Source organism: Drosophila biarmipes, chromosome 3R (assembly GCF_025231255.1).
Source record: "Drosophila biarmipes strain raj3 chromosome 3R, RU_DBia_V1.1, whole genome shotgun sequence".
NCBI classification, from domain to species: Eukaryota; Metazoa; Arthropoda; class Insecta; order Diptera; family Drosophilidae; genus Drosophila; species Drosophila biarmipes.
In genome coordinates, this window is record NC_066616.1 from 12,754,238 (window position 1) to 12,775,788 (window position 21,551).

The 21,551-nt window shown below is 44.6% G+C and overlaps 1 protein-coding gene across 2 annotated transcripts in view; it reads left to right on the plus strand.

The window, feature by feature from the left end:
• Nucleotides 1-19,031, plus strand: part of LOC108031451 (proteoglycan Cow) — a 46,858-nt gene extending 27,827 nt beyond the window's left edge. Inside the window, exons 2-11 of one of the 2 annotated variants that reach the window (XM_017104885.3) lie at nt 7,077-7,143; nt 7,224-7,326; nt 7,422-7,796; nt 12,489-12,637; nt 13,255-13,448; nt 13,516-13,635; nt 13,703-13,799; nt 14,177-14,572; nt 15,513-15,650; nt 16,994-19,031. In XM_017104885.3, the coding sequence (XP_016960374.1) occupies nt 7,077-7,143; nt 7,224-7,326; nt 7,422-7,796; nt 12,489-12,637; nt 13,255-13,448; nt 13,516-13,635; nt 13,703-13,799; nt 14,177-14,572; nt 15,513-15,650; nt 16,994-17,100 (1,746 nt within the window). In that variant the 3' untranslated portion in view covers nt 17,101-19,031. The remainder of the gene's footprint in view (nt 1-7,076; nt 7,144-7,223; nt 7,327-7,421; nt 7,797-12,488; nt 12,638-13,254; nt 13,449-13,515; nt 13,636-13,702; nt 13,800-14,176; nt 14,573-15,512; nt 15,651-16,993) is intronic. The other variant, XM_017104886.3, reaches the window with a different exon arrangement.
• The last annotated feature ends 2,520 nt before the right edge of the window (nt 19,032-21,551 follow it).

The window sequence follows — 21,551 nt, forward strand, 5'->3', positions numbered from 1 at the left end:
CGAGCAGAAACTTTGGACTCCTCAACGGGCGAATCCCTACGAGGGGGAACCAGGGGCGATGGGACAGATAAGGAGGCAACAGGCAAGGATCGCACTTGGCAATTACAGCAACAGAGATTACGGGACATGAACAGCAAACACAACAACACCCGCGGGCCAGAGCAGCGCCATCAAAGCAAATAACACACAAAAGTTATGATAAATGCAGATGGAGCAGGGCAAACGGCATTATTGCCTGTCATTTCTCATCAGCGGAGTTCGACAGGGGAACCAGGGCTGCAAGTGCGACTGAGACAGACGCCGGATAGACAGAGAGGGCAGCAGCAACAGCCGACTTCCGGGTGCCGCCGCCATTTTTCGCTGGGCTGTAATGGCTGCCGGGAAAATCCTGGGTGCGCCTCGCCCGTCTGAATGGCTTGTAATGAAAGTGGAAGGAGGTTGGGGGGCGGGGAAAAGCGGAAAATAAAACATGATTTTTGCCTTGCTTTTATTTTCTATTAAGAACCCAGCACATTGAGCTGGGCCCCACCACCATTTCAGCCCCTTTTGCGTGAGCGATGAATTGCAATTTGCAAAGTTTTTGTTTGCTCTGTCTGGGAGTTGCTGATGTAACTCGGAAAAACTTCATTTTCCGCTACTTCATTCGGGCCCTCTGTGTGCGATTGTGAGTGCGAGTGTGCGAGCGAATGTGTGTTTGCGCTTGGGCGCGGGCGACAGTTTCTCGTCTGCCACGCCCTCTTTTCCACTTTCTCCTCGGAGGCGGACAGCTGGTCGTGATGTGTGGCAATGAATTGCAGTCCCATTTCGCCAGCTCTTCCCTGCCAAAGCTAAGGGATTTTTAATTGTCGCTGCACAGGGGAAAAATATAGGACATGGTAAACTGGATTTGAAGTTTAAACCACATTTTATTATAGCTTTGCATAAAGTTAAGTCCCGAAATTCTAGTTTACATACATTTAAGAAATGTTGAGTACAAACTATTTAAAAAGTATTGAAAGTATGCTGCATCCTTACCACATAATAACATCATTTTTATTAATTTATTTATTATACTTTTCAAAGTCAATTTTAGCTTTGATAATCATTCGGAGTGGTTTTTATTAATTTCAAATATGGAGAATTGGCAATTATAGTTCATTAAAGGATTTCAAACTTTGATTAAAATATGACTTTAACTCTTATTAAATTAAAAAGAACTTAACTAAATGTAAATATATTTTCAAGTTAAATCATACAATTAAATATGTTTTGCATCAAATATTTTGTTTTTGTAGATATTTTTATCACGAATACGAAATAACTTTATGAATCACATACTTATTTTTACTATTCCGTTTTGTATCTTTGAGGCTATTTTGCGACTTCTTCAGATCTCTTCCCCAATACCATCAGCCTTTGCTGGTGGAAGAACACATAAGTTTTATTAAATTTAGTTTAATATTAAATCCCATTTATTTCCGTGCACAGCCACGTGTGTCAGCCCGTCGGATTGCGAGTTGGCCAGTGTCATTTCCAGCTATCTGGTTTCCTGGCAAGCTTGAATAGCCGGCAAACTGGTAGCTGGCAAGCTCGGCTCCTTCCTGGCAATCACATCGCCCCCACAGTGGCATCCGGATCCGCAGCAGGACCCACAGGACTCGCCCTCTGCTAATGACCGCTGCTAAGTGCCTCGATTTGTGCGGTGCACTCCGCTCGACCAGAACTGCAATTAACTAATTGATTGAACTATTCAATCGGTGAAAATGCACCGCACTTTGGGGGCACGAGCGTGTGACTGGGTGTGGCGGGATTATTAAAGGATTGGCGTTTAAGGAGCGAGCATTTAACGCTGCAGAGTGCATACTGCATACATATCTGTGGCCTTTGTGGCGTGGCCGGGGCACATTGCTCACCGGGAGTTGAAAGCTTTTAAATGCCCCCATTAGCCGACTGCCACCGCCCGCATAGCACAGTCAGTCCGGTCCAGTCGAGTCGGGTTCAGTTCCTATTTCTGGCCAAGCAATGCCTGACTGACTGATTAATGGCCAGGGCCCAGAGATATAATCGATTTTCCGTAATGCATTTAGAGCCGCTGGCTTCCTTCATATCCGGAATCCCTGCAGCAGCATCAGCATGGCATAACTTTCCACCTTTATCCGGGCCCTGCATCTTGGCCAGTGTTTATGTGCCGGGATTTGCAATAAACTTGTTCCAATCTCCGAGTCCCGAGGCCACACCCACCGAAACACGTTTCCGGTTTACCAAATGCAGGACATAAAAAATGCCAGCAATCAGATGGTTACCACTCCGCCACCAGACAATTCTCGGGAGTGCGGCTTTTCCAGAGTGCTTTCCATGGTCGGCCCTTTGTTTTTTTCCCCCCACCAGCCACCGTGTTTATAAATAGGAACTGCAACCTTGTATGTAACCGAGTGTATCTCTTCCACATAGGTAAGCACATTTTAGTGGCCTTTGTTGGCCACGATGATGTTGCACTAGTTGCAATTTGTTGCAGTTTCCCCCGCAGCCTGCAGTGGCAAATGTTTTATGACTGCAATGCGGTGGGTTGCCAGTTGCAAAATGCATTTATGATTCATAAACATAACGCCGAGGCTAGGCCTTCCCGGGGATCACGTTTCATAGCAGGTGGGCCCGGGTTTATTGTCCTGCCTGCCATGCTTTATTTAAAGCACGAATCGCATAATTCTTTTTATTGCCTCCGACACAAATATTTTCCACCTGCAATTTTGCCATTTTCTGTTTTAACGATCGGAAATCAGAGGGGTGACATCAGTTTTGACAGCTGAACGTTATGGTAATTTAATTAACCATTAAAATGAGATTATGGAGTAATTTATGCATGTGACAGCGGCAGTGACAGCGCTTTTAATGAGTCGCCCATAACTAATAAGTTGGTTGGAGGATGGGCACCAGAGCAATTAACTTTCCCATTTCCATTTCCAATCGGGGGAATTGGGGACCTGATGGCGATGGCCTGACTTCTGGTGACACTTTTTGCCGGCGCGAAGAATGCAATTTCCTGGCCCAAAGTCCGCTTTGGACACTTGAAAACTGTGGCCCAAGCTTTATACTGATGGATTTGGATTCGATTCGGATTCGACTCGGATTCGAGCTCACCCCCTGCCACGAAACCGGATCCGACTACGGAAATGTGCCAGCCCAAAAATCCGGACAGCCGGCTTAGGAGCCATCCGCTGGGTTGTAATAGTAATAGGAATTGATTTACCATTTTGTGTGCCCGAAAATGTGCAATTTATGTGAGCTCCATCCCATCTGACTCAGCAGGGATGATGGCCTGGGCGGATTGGGGACACACATACCGTGCACCGTGCACTTTCCTATGCGGACACATAAATTCCGGGGGCTCGGGCTAATGTATTTTTCAAGTGGAGTGCATAATTTAGGAGCGAAGTCAGTCAGTCAGTTGGTCATTTTGCGGGCCTGCATTTAGCATATCAATGCATATTTGCCTACACGGAAAAAAAAATTGGTAATACGCGAGATCATTTTGGTCTTGAATTTATTTTCATACGGGGTCTATCATGTTCGCCATCTTGCTTTTTGCTCTTTTATACTTTTCGGAAAGTTTGGGTGTTTTTCGGTCTCTATCTCGCTCTGTTTCTCTTTTATGATGTGAGAGATTTTTTAAAGAGAGTAAGTTTAAGAAATACCATTTCTCAATAATATTACTTTAAATATTACTTAATAAATTGGGCTTAGCAATATACAATTGACCCGTATGAGTTTTTTTCTGTGTGTAGTTCCTCCTTTCATCCTGATCTCTTTTGCTCTAATTGCCGCAAAATGCTGCGCCACAGACCCAAAAATTTCCATATAATCCCGACCTCACCGCGTTCATATTTTATTGATTGAATGGTAGGAACATTGGCAGTCATTTGATGTCTGCTGAATAATTTACAGCGATTTTCGGGACGGGCCCCGCCCCGTTCCAGTTGCATTTCCAATTTCAGCGAATTTTCGATTTAATGCGCATTTTTACTCCTTTTTGGGCGAGCTGATTGCCGAATGCCGCAATGAGTTATGTGCCAGGGGATAGAAAATATACGGCCATCGATCGATTCAGCTGAAATCGGCTTGAATTAATGCATGAGCGGAGGTTAAATGGAGCACAAAGGATTTGGATTTGGACTCGTCTGTGGATTTGAATTAGAGCTCGGTCTAAGATATCGATTGCGAAGCACAGGCAACTTAAAAATTACATTTACATAATGCAGTCGAAGTTGACATTCCCCTCGAAAAACGCCAAGTAACCACTAAAATGTTTGTTATTCCTCCCTTGGCAAATAAACAAGACAATAAGGGAATTGCAGGGGTTTGCAGAGGCAGCATCCAAGAAAACAAAGGAAGATGAAATAAGTCCGCAACGAAAACAAAGTCGTAAATTCAATTTAAAGCTTGACAGATTGCCACACTGCGGTGAAAAAGGGGCGGGTGGAGGGGCAGAAGTTGCAGTAGGGGCGTGGCAGCTGGTCGGAACAATGCAGCTGTTGGTGCAACAAAAATGGCGTCTGTAACAATGCCGCCTTTATCTTTTGCCCCAGCTCAAAACCACGGAAAATATTTTCCCCAGAGCTCCGGGCAGCAGGCTCCGGGCTCCAAAGAGCTCCACTTGCAGGGACTCCCTCTTCACTCCCGGCTTTCCCGCACTGCTCGAGGGACTTCCAAATTAGGGTCAAGTTTTGCTTGAAGGCGCCTGTGGAGCACCGCCAATTAAATGGGCTTTAATAAGCTCAGCCACTTAAACAGCCAGAAATCTGGCAAAGAGGTTAAACGGCTGGCAAACTTTTGCCAACTTGTGGGTGGCGGCGGGTGGTGCTGCTTTCATGCAGCCCGAGTGCAGAGGGTGGTGCCGTGTTGCATTATGTTTCACTTGCAGCTGCTGTTCTGACCCAGTTTAGTGGGGCATTTTTTAATGCCATGTTGTTTGGGTCATGTCACCGTGTTGCCTTTTGCACAGCTGTGCGCAAGTTTATCACGCGCCCCGTAAAAAGCCACAATAAGGTCAATCGCATGGCCAACGCCGGTGATAGCAGCCCCACCCACGGTGCCACCGGTCCAGCTCCAGCAGCACCACCGCCACCACAGCAAACGCAGCGCAATTAAAGCCAACAAACGAAGCGCCACAGAAGCAGGCCGCACGGATTGCCGGCCAAGCCAATCAGCGAGCCCAGCCGCAGAGAAAATTGTGGGTTAATATGTGCTAGATATGGAAAAAATTCAATGTTCTTTATTATACATAAATTACTATACAACAAAAATTAATATATTAAGACATAAGGCTATAGGAAGACTACAATGTAATTTCTTGAAGTGTATAGTTAAAAAATCTAAAATTTGATTTTTGGTGTTCAAAAGTATGTATTTTATCTACTGCATACTTTCAGGCACCTAAAACTACATTCTAAAGACCTAAAAGAAAGATGAAACGCTTTTAAAAATAACAATTTTTAAATTTAAACAAGGTCCAATAGACCTACAGTTTTGTGGATGTTTCTTGAAGTTTTTTTTTAATATTATTTTAGCCCCAAAGGTGCAATGTGTGTGTGTTTATTTTTCTCAGTGGAGCCACTCACTGCAATCACAAGCGGGCGTATTAAAGCTGCAAGAGATCCCGGTGCGATGAAGAGTCTCGTCGGAATGCGCCAGAAGGCGCGGGGCGTGGGTAAAGTGGTAGGAAAAAGGCATCGGAAGGAGGGGTCTGCGATGGGGATGGGGGTAAGGATGGAAGGTTCCGAACCGGGGGGCAGGAACGTTGCGGCCGCGGCCAGGAAACGCGCACAAATTGCGTTTTAACGCATGCAAATTGCCTGCGTCCACGTCCTGGACGAGTTTATTGCATTACAGGGGAAGGACGATGGGCGTGGAAGGTGGGTGGGTGGTGTGGTGGTTGGTGCGAAAGTGGGTGGCGATGGGTGTTGCCAGTGGATGTGTGTCCCGCAATTGCCACTTCGCACTTGAGCGATTTCGCGCTCGAAACGAGCTGTGTGTTTGTGTGGGTGCATGTGGGCAGAAAGCATTTGCAACCAGCCAGGCTGGAAGCTTTCAGCCGGTCCTGCCCCAGTTGGTGTCCTGCAGCTCCTGTCGCTTTCATTAAGCCAACTGACAGCGGCGATTGCAGTATCAGCCGCTCCTGCAACGGCTGCCCAAACTCCAAATACAAAACTGTCAAGTCAACGTGAGCCCCGGGCGGGAGTGTTATTTATTTTCCCCATTTCTCAAAGCTTATTTTCCCCAGTTCCCCATTTAACCAACAGCAGCAGCAACAGCAGCCCTGCCAGTCGCTATTTTTGTTGCCCCAGATGCTGTTGGGGCATCATAAATTTTATAGACAAGTTAAATATTATGCATACGCACCATTGCACTTAATAACATTTCGGTTCGCCTCACAATGGCCAGGAAATGGGAAAATACACCCCGTTTTCGTGGGTGCTTTTGCTGGGTGAGCTTAGGCTGCGTGCTGAATTGAATCAAATTAAAATAAATCTGCACAAAGTGTCGCATAACTAAGCAAGGCAGGAATATGCCATATTTTTAGTATGCAATCGGATTTGCATATGTTCACTTGGACATGCATTTTTCTGCCAGCCGGGGAGGCCTTTTCGGATTATACAAAGCAATTTATGTTTTTCTTGCTGCAAAAAATAGGATTTTTTCCCAGCTTTAATCTGTGAATCCAACGCCCCATTTGTTGCCATAGCAGATGAACTATTGATCATCATTAGAAAGGCATACACACATATGACACTCCCCCGTCTCGTTTCTGGTTTTTTGTTCTCCCCCGACTCGATACTGTTTGCTTTTTAACTTTTCCCCCTGTAGTGCAAATATGCCATAGAGTCCTGAAAGTCCATGTGAACTGCCATTACGCATACGCCCTGTGTGTGTTTGCCTCAGTGGGTCTGAATGGCTGCCATTTGTGCATGTGTGCATTTTGACAGACGTCAGCTCAGTTTGGCTTGTGTGTGCAGTGCGCTTTGCATTTTTTATGCATTTAAATAACAAAATTAAACTAGCAAATGTTTCACATGCAATTTATTGTTCCCTCTCACTTCCAGATAAACAGAAACACGCAGAACAACAAGAATCTGGGCGAGCACAAGCGCTGGATACACGACCCGTCGAGTGAGTTTCCCAGCCTTTTCACACAAAACATTATACATGCTCAAAATGACCTATTAATAAATTAAATTGCCGCGCCGCAGGTGACCTTTGCCGACCGCTGAACTGCAAGAAGCGTGAAATTTGCCTGCTGGAGGACGAGTTCAGCGCCGTTTGCGTGTCGAAGAAGGAGCTCCACAAGAACCGGTAGGTCCTTTTCGGGTCCTGATGAGCCAATTAAATTGGGCATTCCGAGCCGCAGGCCTTCTAAACTTAAACCCAAACCATATTCGCCATTTCAGTGATGAGATAATCACCAAGGCCAAGTATCTGGAGGAGGAGGCCAAGCGGCGTGTCAACCAGCAGGACAATCAGGACAGCCAGGATGCGGAGGACATCAACAACGACGACGAGGACAACAGCAGCGATGGCGGCAGCAGCAACGCCAGCCCCACGGGCCAAAACAATGGCCAGGCCAGTGTCCAGGGAAACGAGGAGACCGACGACGAAGATAAGAGTCTCAGCCTGGCCGACGACGAGGACTCCAAGGAGGATGATGTCTTCTACGAGAACAGCATCGCCGCCGGCGATAAGCAGCAGTCACAGCAACAGCAGCAGCAATCCCAGCCTCCTGCAGCTCCCTCCGCCATTCAGCAGGACGACGACGAGGAGTTGGAGTAAGTACACCGACACAAATTTTGTAGAGCTTACATCTCGATGGGGGCAACTTGTAATTATAATCTCTCATTGTTTTTTTGTTTAATTTATGAAATCCAGTAAGATTTGATTAGATATGTCATCATCTACCAAACTTTAGTACTGAACTCAGAAGTACAATGAACATTCAGAAAGGCAGTTGCCTTTTTTATTTACTGCATACTTTTAGACACCTACAATTAAAAGAGATTATAATAATCTAAAAGGAATCGTTTATTATTTATTTAAAAATATAAATATAATTTTAAAAATTTTGAATATGATCTATTTCATATTTTTTAAATTACTAAATCCTTTTTTTTTATTATTACTAAATTTTACCATTTAACTATATCATATAGATTTTAAAAACTGAGTCATTGAAAATGTACTGGTAATGAAAATATTTACTTGATTTTAGTATTTCCTCAGGTTCTTTATATTTTTTCTCTGTGTACAATTCAAGTGCTTAACTTTCGGCCCGATCTTTTCGCGATTGCCTCTGTGTGGGATTTTACATTTCATTAAGCAAATTCGCGTCCACAAAAAGGGTTGACGACGGGGGGTCACCTTTGACATCCGGGCCACCCGCACTACGAACTCCCCCTGATTTCAACGGCCGCCATGCTAATAACAAATTGTTTTATCGTGTATAAAAATTCCGCAATAAATTTACAGTGGTGTAGTACAATTTCTAGCACGCAGCCTTTGGGCGGCGGTCCCTGGCCTGTTTTTGCCCTCCTATGGCTCTTGGCTTTTTGGGCGTTTGGTAGTGGCATACTTCTGCCTGAATGGTTCAATGGGCCGCAACGACAGCTTTACGGCCTTTACCCTTTGACGCGTGCCGTCGTCGGATCCCTATCCCGTGACTTGTTCCGTGTTATCGCTTTGACCCTAACCCAAATTGTGGACTGGCACGCGAGCAGTGCCTCCAAGAAGGGCCCGAAAAGGGCAGTTCCTTGGGCGCAGGACCAGGAGCAGGTGTGCCAGCGCCAGAGCCCGGAAAATGAAGTCAAAGTCGAGTCGGTGTCAAGGCTTGATTGGCTTGGGTTTCCACAGGAAAAGGGTTGCGATTGCACCCAGCAGCGATGAGAAGTCGTTGGCAACAAACAGTCAATTTCCTTTGTGAAAATATTAGGAATGTTGATACACTTTCAAGGATGTTTCCCACAACAAAAGGCCTTATAGAAATATGATAAGGTTTAAAAAAATCAGTAGCATGCAACTTTTGAAAGTTGGCAAGTATAAAGTAACAAGGCTGTTTCACACTTTTTGTATAGCTTTTAAAATAATGTTTTGATAATATTCAAAGTAAATATTAACAAACTACTAAATAATATTTAATTTTAAGAACCGTCTATTTAAAGATATATAAAAATGCTATTTTCATGGCCTCGTCTACAGTTTCATTCCTAGAACTCCTCCAATTTTGTTTACCCAAAAGTCCAGCCAATAGCCAACTTTGGATTCGTGTCCCACTTCCAAATCCTTTGATATTCAGCCCCCACCCGAGTGTTATAAAAATGTTTTCGCTTCTTGTTTATGTTCCTCTTGTTTATCAGTTGGGTTTTTGTTTGAACAAAGTTTAATTTCAAGCTCGCTTCCTGACACTGGCCCAAAGTTTTCGCTCGGATCCTCCGACGTGCATATACTTTGAACAGAAAAACAGAATATCCGAAAATACTTGCGTATATAAATTGTGGTAAAAAGCGGGGCCGGTAGGGCGATGGATTTCACGGTGAGTGTTGTTTTCCATGTGCCTCCTCAGGCGACTGTAATTGAATTAAAATCCACTTGCCAAACAACGCGGCACGGTGGGTGTTTGAGTGTAAAAATCAATCTATAGGCAAATCACGCGCCCCGATCGCATTCCCCATTTGCAGCTCCCAGCGCTGACATTAACAATGGCTTTTGACATATTTTCCCTCTTCTTTTATGTTTACGAATTTTCCTTTTCAATTTTGCTTTCACGAAAAGTCCCCGCTTTGCATATGTGTATCTATGTCAATGGCATGAAATATGAATGTGTCACGCCGTGGGCAAAATCAATAGTTTGAGCCACAGCATTTGCCACTCATCATGGCAGCAGGAGCCGCTCCAGTTCTCGTCTTTCCATTCAGGCGCAAGTCAAACAAAGGACCTGCCCCAGTGAAAGGGTCTTCACGGGCGCCGGGGGCTGGGGGAAGGGCACTTCTAATAGACCAAAATGCGAGGCAGCCCCCACAATACCCAAACCTCATAACCGAAGCAGCTGGAGAACGATATCGGGCCATAACTCATGTGTGAGACGGCCATTGTTTGTTGCAACAATATGCCACAGCACAGTGGCGTCTATAGGAAGAGTATGTGTATAAAGTCGGGCTACTATCAGTTCGGCTTAATAATTTATATTTATTAAGATTTGAACACATTTTACATATTTTTTAGGATTAAACTTAATTTATATATATTTTTATTTGTATTAAGAGGTTTTTTCGCTTTTTTAAGATTATTTGTATCTTGTACTTCAACAAAAAGCCAAAATACTAATATGTCACAGTGACTTTTTTTAATAGAACGTACCAAAGTAATTTTATGAAAATATAAAAATGAGTAAAATCTTTAACATATTTTGTTATTTTTTTTATTTCCTTTGTTAGATCTCCATCTGGGGTACTTAGTTTTATATTGGTCGATACTTTATCCTTTCCTAAATTATTATTTTGTTTTAATCTTCTGTCAAAACCTACCCCATCTCGGCTTTTTGTTTTCAAGAACTGACCAGGGTGCATCGCTGGCAAGGGATCTGCAGGGATTCCAGAAGGTCCCGCTGGGACAGGGCACACACCATAGTTCAGATCTCACCTCAAGCTGCCACAACTCGGCTGCTCCTGTGTGCGGGGCCCTCTGTCCCTGGCAGTTATTCGAAACCACTGAGCTGTTTTGTGGTCTAAGCACATGAAGCTGTCGGCTCCAGCCATTTCGGGGTACAGAGCCATCAGATACGGGAGCTCCTCAAAGGGTCCCGAAAACTCGGTTCTCTGTTCTCGGTTCTCGGATGGGTGGGGGCTGCAAAATTGAAAGCAAATATTTGAGTAAAAATTTACACATTTTTCAGGGCGAAAGAGGGACACGGAGCCGGCGTTTGATGGGCAATTTGCTCAAAGCAACCGCAGATGCTGGGCGGGCCATTCAAGATGCCATCGGCATCGGCGTCGGTCGCTGTCATTGACCAGGGATCGCATTATCGAAATTTATTCGTCTCACTATTTACTTGGCCCTAAGAATTTCATTAAATTTGTATAAACAATCCGGCGGAGCAGGGCAAACAAAGCGAACCGGAAGCGAGCAAGAGAACATGCGAGGGAATTTTTAATTAAAAGCTGAGCGCACACACAAACACAGCGGGAAGTAAGGGATACAAGAATATACATATCCGGGAATATGTTTACTTTGGTTTTGGCCATCGGACCGTTTGCATTGGCTCTGCAATCAAATTGGCCAGCTTAAGGGACACAGATGCACATCCACACTGCTTTGACAAATCTAGTTATTCTTTTATTTCATTAAATTTGCGAATTTATTCTCCTGCTCTAAACACTTGTTTACCCAAGGCTTGAGCCTTGTTCAAAGTTTATTTGGCCAAGGCAAACAAGTGACAGTGGCAAAGCCGAGCTTGACCCGAATAGCCGGGCAATTTTCAATTAATATTTCTTAAAACAAAAAGTGCGAAAGCCCGATGAAATCCTCTAATTATGAATGCCAAATTGGTGCAATTAGGCAAATTGCTTTTCATTCATTCTCACCCGGCGTCGTACACCCAAATAAATGTGCAAATTTTATTTGTTGCCAGACGAAAAAAAGCCCCCAGCAGAGCCCAAACAACGGCGTTATATATCTCTGAATCTCTGAATAAAATTATGAAATAGGGTTCGTGGCAATTGGTGGCGCATTCGTGGCAGACCAATTAAAGCGACATCGAAATGGATGAAAAAGCCACCGAAACTCAGACTTTTTTATTGAACGGATGGCTACTGCAGTGGCAGCCATTAATTGGAATAATCGTTTTGTTGGTTTTATATATTAAAAAAAGGGGAAAAGAACAAGCAGGGGGTGTGATTTTCTTTTGAGTTTTTAAGATGATTGATTGACAGCAGATTAAGCGCTAAAGCAATTAAAAAAGGATAAATGTTGCTTAAGGAATTGAAAGGATAATGGTTACGAGCACACACATTGTTGGAATGGAATGGAGTTGTGTATACGAAGAGCTAAATTATGAGTTTGCCCCGGGTGCTTTTCGCTTGACGCTGGCAGTTTAAATATTTGTTCAAATTATTAAATAAAGTTTCGTCCTGCCTGCTCCCCAATCCCCCGGCCAATCTCATGGCTCGCCTGTTTGCCTGGGCGTGCGTGCAGCGCATATTAAATAAATATTTAAACAAATGTATAAGCAAGGACCTGCGCTGCTCTGCTACCTGTTCAACAAATTGTCCAACAGAGGTGGGGACATGTGGACAGAGATACAAAAAAAATGGTATTATATCTGGGGAGGGGGAAGCAGGCTTCATTTGCATAAAAATTAATTTTGCATGTCATCTATTTGTTGCCGTTGCGCCCCTTGAGTTTTACTTTTCTGATTTCAGCAGATACACTCTAACTCCGCTTTCTTCCCCTCTTTCTCCCGTTTTTTGTAGCAACTGCAAGCCGTGTCCCGTGGCCAAGCCGACGTTCCTGTGCGGTGCCGACAACAGGACCTACTCATCACTATGCAGATTGGATTATCACAACTGCATACATTCGACGTCCATACGGATCGCCTGCAAGGGATTCTGTCCCTGCAAGGGTGAGTCCATATCCAAATCCTAGCCATAACAAACGAGCTAAGAGTGCCGGGAACAAATAACATGGCCGTCCCAAACCAGAATCAAATGCCCCGCATAATGAGCTACGGCCTGGCAGTTGGCCAGAGTTGGCAGAGTCGAAGGACTACGAAGGACCTCCGTAGACTGCAGAATAAATTGCATGCATATTTTGCGACAGGCTCAGTCGCCAGTTGTTTGCCCATGAAAGTATGCTGCAAAAACTGAGCTGGCGGCTAAACGCGATTTGCTGGGGCGAAGAAGAGTCCTCCTCGAGAGCTGGCAATTAAAAATTCCAATTACCAAACAATGGCTTTGGCTTTAAATATATTTTGCCGGGCACATCACTTGTTAAATATTTAATAGGCCGGCGCACAAGTAGTCGACGCTGCCATTGTTATTGGGGCCCCAAAACCACTCAGCCAGTCAGCCACGTTAATTTTCAATTTTGCACAGCCGAGAGGGCAGTGTTGCCCGGAAAATAAAGCAGAAAACAGGGGTTTTGGGGGGTTTCGGGTTGTTTCGATGCCCGGATGCAAAAAGTTGGCCTGTTCCAGCGGTTTCCTGACCATTTCGCCACTCGGCCCTTTATTTTTCACAGAGAACGTCGATGGCAAGCGGTTGCAACGTATCGCCGGCTACAACAAGTACAACAAGAAGATCAGCCTGGACCAGCAACAACAGCAGCAGCAGCAACAACAGCAGGCCTACAAGGACAGCAGCAACAACAACATCATGATGAACAGCGGCAACATTATGGGCGGCAACAACAACGACTTTAACACAATCATGACTGTAAGTTAATCAAATACATATACTTTGTATCGATAGTTTGGAAACTTTCATTTTGGCTCTTCCGCAGGACAAGGAGGACAATAACCGGCATTACAACCACATCAATGCCCAGTACACATTCACGCCCGAGGAGATCAAGTATGACAACAAGCACTACAAGTACCTCAAGTACACGGCCTACAAGAAGGTGAGTGGCGCCCAGTCCCCTGGGGCATCCCTGCATCCCGTATCCCTAATTGTTTGGAAATTGGCAGGACTCCAAGTACCAGGAGGACAAGCACAAGATGCGCAACTACAACGAGGTGGTGGAGAAGCAGCAGCAGAAGTTCAATAAGAACAACAACTTGAATGGTGAGACTCCTCTAAAAACACAAATAGGTGCCGAGCAATTTTGCCATTACTAACAATAGGCACATAATTTAGTGAAATATTTATAAGCCTATATCAGATTATTTAACAAAGCAATACAATTATATTCAAAAAACACAAATCATAGGAATTGCGGTTACTTTTTTGTGGGAATTTCTTATTGATGGATAACAAATGAATAGACTTATCAATCCCATAAGATCCTATAACTAATAATACTAAGTATTAGGGTGATAATTCTTTCCTCTGTCTTACGAACCGAGCTTGCCTTTAGTCGTAAAAGGGTCCAAAGCGGTTTAAAAACCGGCAGTTTTGTATTAAAATCTTAATAATATATGTTATATGATCCTCCCCCACAGCCTACCCCTCGAAGTCGGCGGAGTGCAAGCCGCAGCAGCTGACGGCGATCGGCAACCGGCTGCTCGACTGGTTCTCGGTGATCATGGCCGACAGCAAGAAGCGGCGCCAGCACAGCCAGAAGTCGAAGGCCCACTTCCCGCCCGCCTGCAAGACGGAGGCCAAGTGGATGTTCGGCCACCTGGACCTGAACAACGACGGGCAGCTGTCGCTGCAGGAGATGTACGACCTGGAGCACGACCAGAACGAGCGGTGCATCAAGCCGTTCATCGACACCTGCGACCTGGACACGGACAGCTCGATCAACACCAGGGAGTGGTGCCGGTGCTTCGAAAAGACGGACCGCCCCTGTGCCGCCGTGCGCCGGAGAATCGCCGGCGACTTTGCAGGTGAGATAGGTACAGGTGGACATTTCTCTGGCTACATAACACTAATACTTCTATGTTCTCTCTATATTCGTATATGAGTTGTGCGGGGTCCTGGGCCTTATTTATGTACATTCCCAAACACCCAAAAAAAAAGAACCACAACAACTAGAAAACAAGCAAACTAAAAAAGACCAAAGAAATGATTATAAACGCGCAAAGAGTAATTTGCTTTCAGTTGGTTTTCGTTACTTTCACCTTCACTGCCGCCTCTATTGCCATCTCTTTCGCCGCCTCTGTCTCCGCCTCTTTCTGTCGTGCTATCTGCCATCTCCTTCGGACGGCGCTTGTTGCCCGCTTAGTTTTTGTTTGTCTGACACCCTTTGCTCCTACTTTACACGCGTTGGAACCTTTTTCAAACTATAATTAAGCGCCTGACAGCTAAATAGAAACCCTGACACACTTACACTTAAACACCCTGCTGAAAAAGCGGCAACACCAACACTCACACTCACACTCAAACACAAAGCAGTTAACAGAAGAAACCTTTTTTCGCGCCGCTTTCGTTGCTAACTTTCGTTTTGTGCTCGCTGCCCCGTTTTTTCTATATCTCCAACTTTTAAGCCAGCAAATTAAACACTTTTAACAACAACACAGAACTTTTTCGCAACCTCAGAGCCCGAAACCCCGAAACCCCGCTGTAGAAACCGCCACAGTCCGATGCTTTTTGTGTTTGCCTTTTTTACCCCTCTTTAAATATTTATATAACTATATAATTTCTTCCTTTGTTCGCCCGCCACACGACCCTACCTTACGAGCCCGAAACAAAATAGATCCAGCAACAACTTGCTTGCGCCGCTTCTCACCGATTACAAAACTAACCCACCCATTACTGCCCCACCAAGTTGCCCCACTAAAGCGCTGCACTTTCTTCTCTCTCCCTCTTGGCGCCGTGGCGATGCTGACTAATTAGGGGCCTACGCACCGGACTGCGACATCCAGGGATTCTACAAGCCCACCCAGTGCCACAACTCGGTGGGGGTCTGCTGGTGCGTGGACAAGCACGGAGTCGAGTTCGCCAACACACGCACACGGGGCAAGCCCAACTGCGGTGAGTACTTGGGCCGGACTCGGGCTGGGAGTCGGAGATGGAAATGGGCATCTGGGAGCTGGGATGCGGGATGCGGGATACAGCAAACACTTAACCAGAACATTTGGCGGGGCTCATAACAAAGGGCCCACAAACTTTCAAAAGGCCATCATCAGCGGTGGGGCGCCAGTGGAAGTGGGTTAAGCTGGTCAGTTGCCGCACTTAGCCCTCTGCACACACAATTGACGTTTCTACGGAGCACCTGAAAGGGCCCAGAAACATATGTATAGAGTGTTGGCGGGCCAAAGTTCCCTGGCTAACTGACCAGAAAAGCATAACGCTGGAGCCAAACAATTTACACACAAAAATTAGTCTAAAATGTTTGCTTCCAGTAGAAAAAGTAAAAACCAGTTTTGGGAAAGTTTAAAAAGTACAATTAATTAAATAAGGATTTATAAAAGGGTAACAACAATATAAGTTATTTAATTCTCTTGAAAAGAATACTGAGTACTCAACATTTAAACTATGAAAATATCACTATATTTAGTAATTCTAAAGCTAAGAACTTTAGAATATTCTTCACTCTGGACTACCAAGCGCCTACCAATCAGAAAAATGTAACTAAAATTCCGTATAAATCCCTTTAGGGCTTTAAAAATAAAAGTATCAAATGGCAGATATTCCTTTTTTACTATCGGTAGACCCTAATTCAAAGGACTAAACTGGTTACGCGAAATAAATGAACATGTGTGCAGGTGTAATCCTCAGTGGTTTGCATTTACTGCGGCCAGCAGTCGCTGCCAATTAATGCGGAATCCCCTTGGATGAAATACGGCCGGAATACTCCTGTTTCTTTAGCGATTTTCGTGGCCATCGAGCTGTGTCCGCCTGGCACTCCCACGGCTGCCACCTGAGCCCTGGCCAGCCGCCCGGATTGAAATAACAGCCTTTAAGCCAGCTTTTATGACCCAATGCTGAGTTATGCGTTGCCGCAGTGCCGGCCGCCTATCGGTATCGAAAACACCTCGCACTCCGCTGCGTATACGTAATCTGCTTATCTCCTCGGCTACTGCCCCACTGTTTGCTTGGCTATCCCTGTGTTCCGGGCTCTCCGGCCGAGCTGATTTAACCCAGCACTTAAGGTTGTTAAAGCTGTCGGGAGCGGTCAGTCCGGGCATTACAGGGGCATCGGTAATTGAGTTTTGCTATTAATATCGCACATACGCCATGCATAACACATGAGGCGGCTGCGAACGGGTTCCGTTTCGTCCCTTTCAGAAAGGGAGCCCTGCGGTTGGGCTAGGGGCATCTCCATAAATCCGAGCACACATTCTAATTTCCCATTTCACGTCCCATCCAAACAGAGTCCGTGGTTAATAACGCCGCTTCGCTGACCTCCGACGACGAGGACGAGGGCGCCGACGACGAGGACAGCGCGGAGGGCAGCGCCGATCAGATGCTGGTCTTCTAAGCGACCCCACGACGGCTCCAGCTCCTCCAGCTTGGGCGGCCGACAGCCCTGGGCCCTGGCGCATCATCCAATCAGCGAGCTAGCGTTATAACAGAAAATTAATATTATTATTATTATTATGATTGCAAACAGACCGAGAAAGTGGAAGTAAAGGCAAACGCAGCGGCGAAACCCAAACCAAAAGAGAAAAACCAATCCAAAAAACGGAAACATAAATGTGCAGTAGCCAAGTAAGCGTTTTTGAATAGAACTACGAATAGCAAACAGCAGAAGCAGCAGAAAACACACGTACACATCACACCCACGCCATCGAGGATAACTAAGGGAGCCGCAGGACGACCAGGAGGCGAAACCAAAGAGAAACTGTAGCATAGTTGAAGGCGCATCGCACGCAAATTGGCAAATCGCTGATGTAGGAACCCCCCCAAAAAAAAGATGAAAACCCCCCAGGAACACCCATCCAAGGCTCAGGCTTTTTGTTTTTCGGTTTTTCAGTCAATCAGCACAGCCCATTCAGCCACGAGTTCTCCTCTGTTATCACTGTTGCTTGCACGGATGGGTGACCATCTCAGTAATCCGTCTATTTCGGCCTTTCGCAGCAGAATTAGAGCCCCTCCTCTGCTTTCGCGCAAGCAAAACACGACACACGCTAAGAATTCCGCCCAAAAAATATATAAAAATTTATGTGATAAGTTTTTGAAATGATCGAGAGTACGAGCGAAGAAGGCAACATAGCTAGCGACTCCAGGGCCCTCAGGATCGAAGGATTAAGGGATCGTAGGATCGCAGGATCGCAGGATCGTGGGATCGCAGGATCGTGGATACACAGGAACGTGTGGCCAAAGAGAGTAGTTGGAGAAGGGTTTTCGGAAGGGGCGAACTCATAGTTGCATATGTACGAAACATAATCGCGTTCATTTAGTGTTACTTACCAGATATATAGTGAGAGATCCGGCGCTTGCAAGGCTTTGTTAACGTCGGCTACCGCGTCGTTTGTATCAGCACCTGCCAGGGCGAGCTCAGCACCTGCTTTTAAGTAAACCTATTGTCAGTCACACCAGTACACCCAGTACACCTTCACACACTGAGATTACCAGTTTCCACACACACTCGTAGGACATACGACATTAACGTAAGGAAAGGACTCGGCAAGAGATTCGACAAACGGCAATTCGCTTATACATGCATATATGAATAAATAAATAAATATATAATATGTTTAACGTGTAAGTATATAAGAGGCATAATTAAGTGGCAGCAAATAGCAGCAGATCGTCGGACCGTAGCTCATCCCACACATTTTTGACACACATCTTTGATACTTTCCAGACGAGCGTAAAATACGAAATTGGAATTTTAACACGTTTACGGGCGAGGAGGACGAAAAACATTTAAAACATTGCTTGCAAAACGACGAAATTATATAGCCAATTGTAGTAAACAAAACCAATGCATATAAATAAACCTTTTAATTATAGCAAAAATTTATAACCAACAAAGAACATTAACAACAATCATTTGCGATCGAGCGGAGAGTGGAGAATAGTGTCTGTTTTCGGCTGCATTTAAGGCAAAGAGCAAGAGTAACATATAACTGACTATGTACTACGATTACGATTGTATTTATGTATGTATTTATGAACCTGTGTATTATTATGCGAACTGCATTAACTCTAGGGATAAAGATCACACCCCTGGGCACTATAAAAATCAGTTATCAATATTGTTTTCCCACATTTCTGTTTAATTTTTACCACTCAAAATACGCAATTTGCCATAGAGTCAACTTCCTGATACGTACGTAATGCATTTGGAAACATTTTACGGATAACCTTTACTTGATTCGACAGCACAGGTTTTCGTTTCTACTAACTACGATTTGTTTGTGTATGGAATGATGAAATCAATAAATATTATTTAATGCAACTCAAGTGTGGACTCCCTTCTTGATTAATCGCTCGCCAGGTAGGGGAACTATTTCTATCGCCAGACTTTATGTGACTCTGGGGCGCGTGCAAGCGGCTTCGCTGGCCGGACATTAAACAAATTGTGGCAACTTGTGACATTTAAACGGGCTCCATAACAACACAAAGCGGCAGGAATGCGAATGACTAACAATAAATTTACGTAGCTAATTTTATGCGCACACAAGCAGCAAAAAGCAAAAAGCCAAACAGCCAAACGGCCAAAATGAAAATGAAAACGAAGACCAGAAGAACGCGGCGAGGGAGTCGCGCAACAGGCGCACAAAACAATTATGGCACAGATTTAAATAAATTGTAGTTTGGGGGGATGGCGTCTGGTCGAGGGTGCGGGGGTCGTCCATATGGAGCACACAGAAGTCAACGCCAACGAGTTCACACGCTCGTCGCTTGGCGGGCTCGGTCCCCATATCGTTATAAAGCCAGCCGCACAGGCGGCCGTAGAGCGGTGTCAAGGGTGCTGAGGCCGGCGGCAACTTTGCCGAGCCGTACAGAACGGAAGTTCCCGGCGACAATTAGGCAACACACACTATATAGTACGGAGGGCAAAGTTGCCCCGCGTTCTTAGTCAAGTCGGTTAGTCAGTCACTCAAAGTTCCCTGCTGCACAGGGAGAATAACTGCGCTTGGCAAAAACAATTGCATTTTTAATAAAAATATATTTATAAGGATCAATCATCTCAAAGCTTTTTAAAAACCTTTGCATTTTTTCAAGAAATATTATAGTCAAAATAGTCTTGTTTAGAATTTGTATCCTATTAAATAAAATTTGTTATTTGTTAATGAATTATATCTTGGTTTCTAGAGGCTTTTAGAAAATTTATTGATTTTTAACCAATTAAACTTATTTATAGCATGGCAAACTTTTATTATGTTAAATATGTTTTAAGTATTTTTTTGAAGGTTGCGCTAAATCAAAAATCTATTTCATTTTTAATAAAAATATATTTAAAAGGATAAGGACCATAATCATTACCTTTAATGAGCTCTTTAAAAAGTTCTGTATTTATTGGCAATTTTTTTAAAGAAATATCATAGTCAAAATAGTTTATTTAATAAATACAGGCTCTTTAACAGGTCCTATTTTTATATTTTTAGAAGCCATGGCAATCTAAATTTATATTATTTATAAGTTCATACAGAGTTGTTGAGGTTTTTTTGAAGGTTGTTATGAGCTTAAGTCTAAAAGGAAAATGTGTCCTAGGCCTTTAACACTCTTACAATCTTGATTGCATCCTTTCAGTTAAATACCATCATTTTTCCCTGTGCATGTAGTACTCTTGTGTATAGATTTTTGACTAGCTTGCTTCGGCTAAACATTTGGCCAACATAAACAATTCCGGCTGAGTGTGCGTCGGCTCATTTGCATAATTCTGTGTGGCAGACAATGCGACAAGTTGCACATGCAACGCCTGGCTGCCTGGCTCTACCCAGGCCCCTTTGCCGGCTTGCCATTGGGCCAGACGGAGTGGCACTGCTCCGAGCCAGGCTTCCATGTCAGCCAGACGGTTATGGTGGCGGCTATGGGTGCCCCATTGTTCCGGCCTCTCGCCACCCGGAACACCCATGACTTTTTGGCATTTTTAATTAGTGCCCTGATATGTATGTGCTGCCGTGCAGTCGGCAACTTTTATTTTTATGCGTCATTCGGGCGTCTCTGGGCCCTTGTTGTGGACACCACGCACATACTCACTGGGTACTTTATAGTTCAAGGTGACTACGTAATAGTTTTGCGGGACTCGACTGGAAATAAACTCGGAGGCCTTTGTGTTGCTCGGCCGTAGCGTTAAAAATTGAAGCCCGCCCCATTCGTCCTGCGATGTTGCAGAAACATTCCGGCCTCGTGTCACGCCACTGAAACCGAATGTTCCACATTATTTTACCCTTTTTGGGGGGCAACATGGGCGCCGCGGGGAGGCAATGCTGCAGGGGCGTGGCCTGCAGCTGCTGCAACGGGCAATTATTGCGCAGTTATTGCATGTCGGGTGCAATGCCTATGAATTATTACGTATACGCAGAGTGTCCACGGCGAAAACGAAAGTCTGGGCGGGGCGGAGTTCATGCTGCAGTTGTTAATAAATTCAGCGAAATTGCTACAGTTTTTATTGCAATGTTTGGCACGGTAAGTACATGGATTTTTTCTTACTTATTCGCGTTTTGTTTTCAATAAATTAAATTACCAGTGAGCCATGATGTGGGACTTAAAACTATATTTATTTAAAACACACTCTTCATATTGTTCATATATGTTTTAAAATTAGATAGATAGATACTTAAAGTAGACGTCAACTCCCTAGACACTTGGTATCCTAAACTAGGTAAACCTACAGCTTATCGTATTCCCAGATATTAACCATTCTGTATGACAAAACCGCACGCTCTCCAAAACCTCCTCGAGTCGGTTGGCGTTCATTAAATTAGGTAATCGCATGTGCCCTAATGTCACCATATCGCCGCTCAACCAAGACAT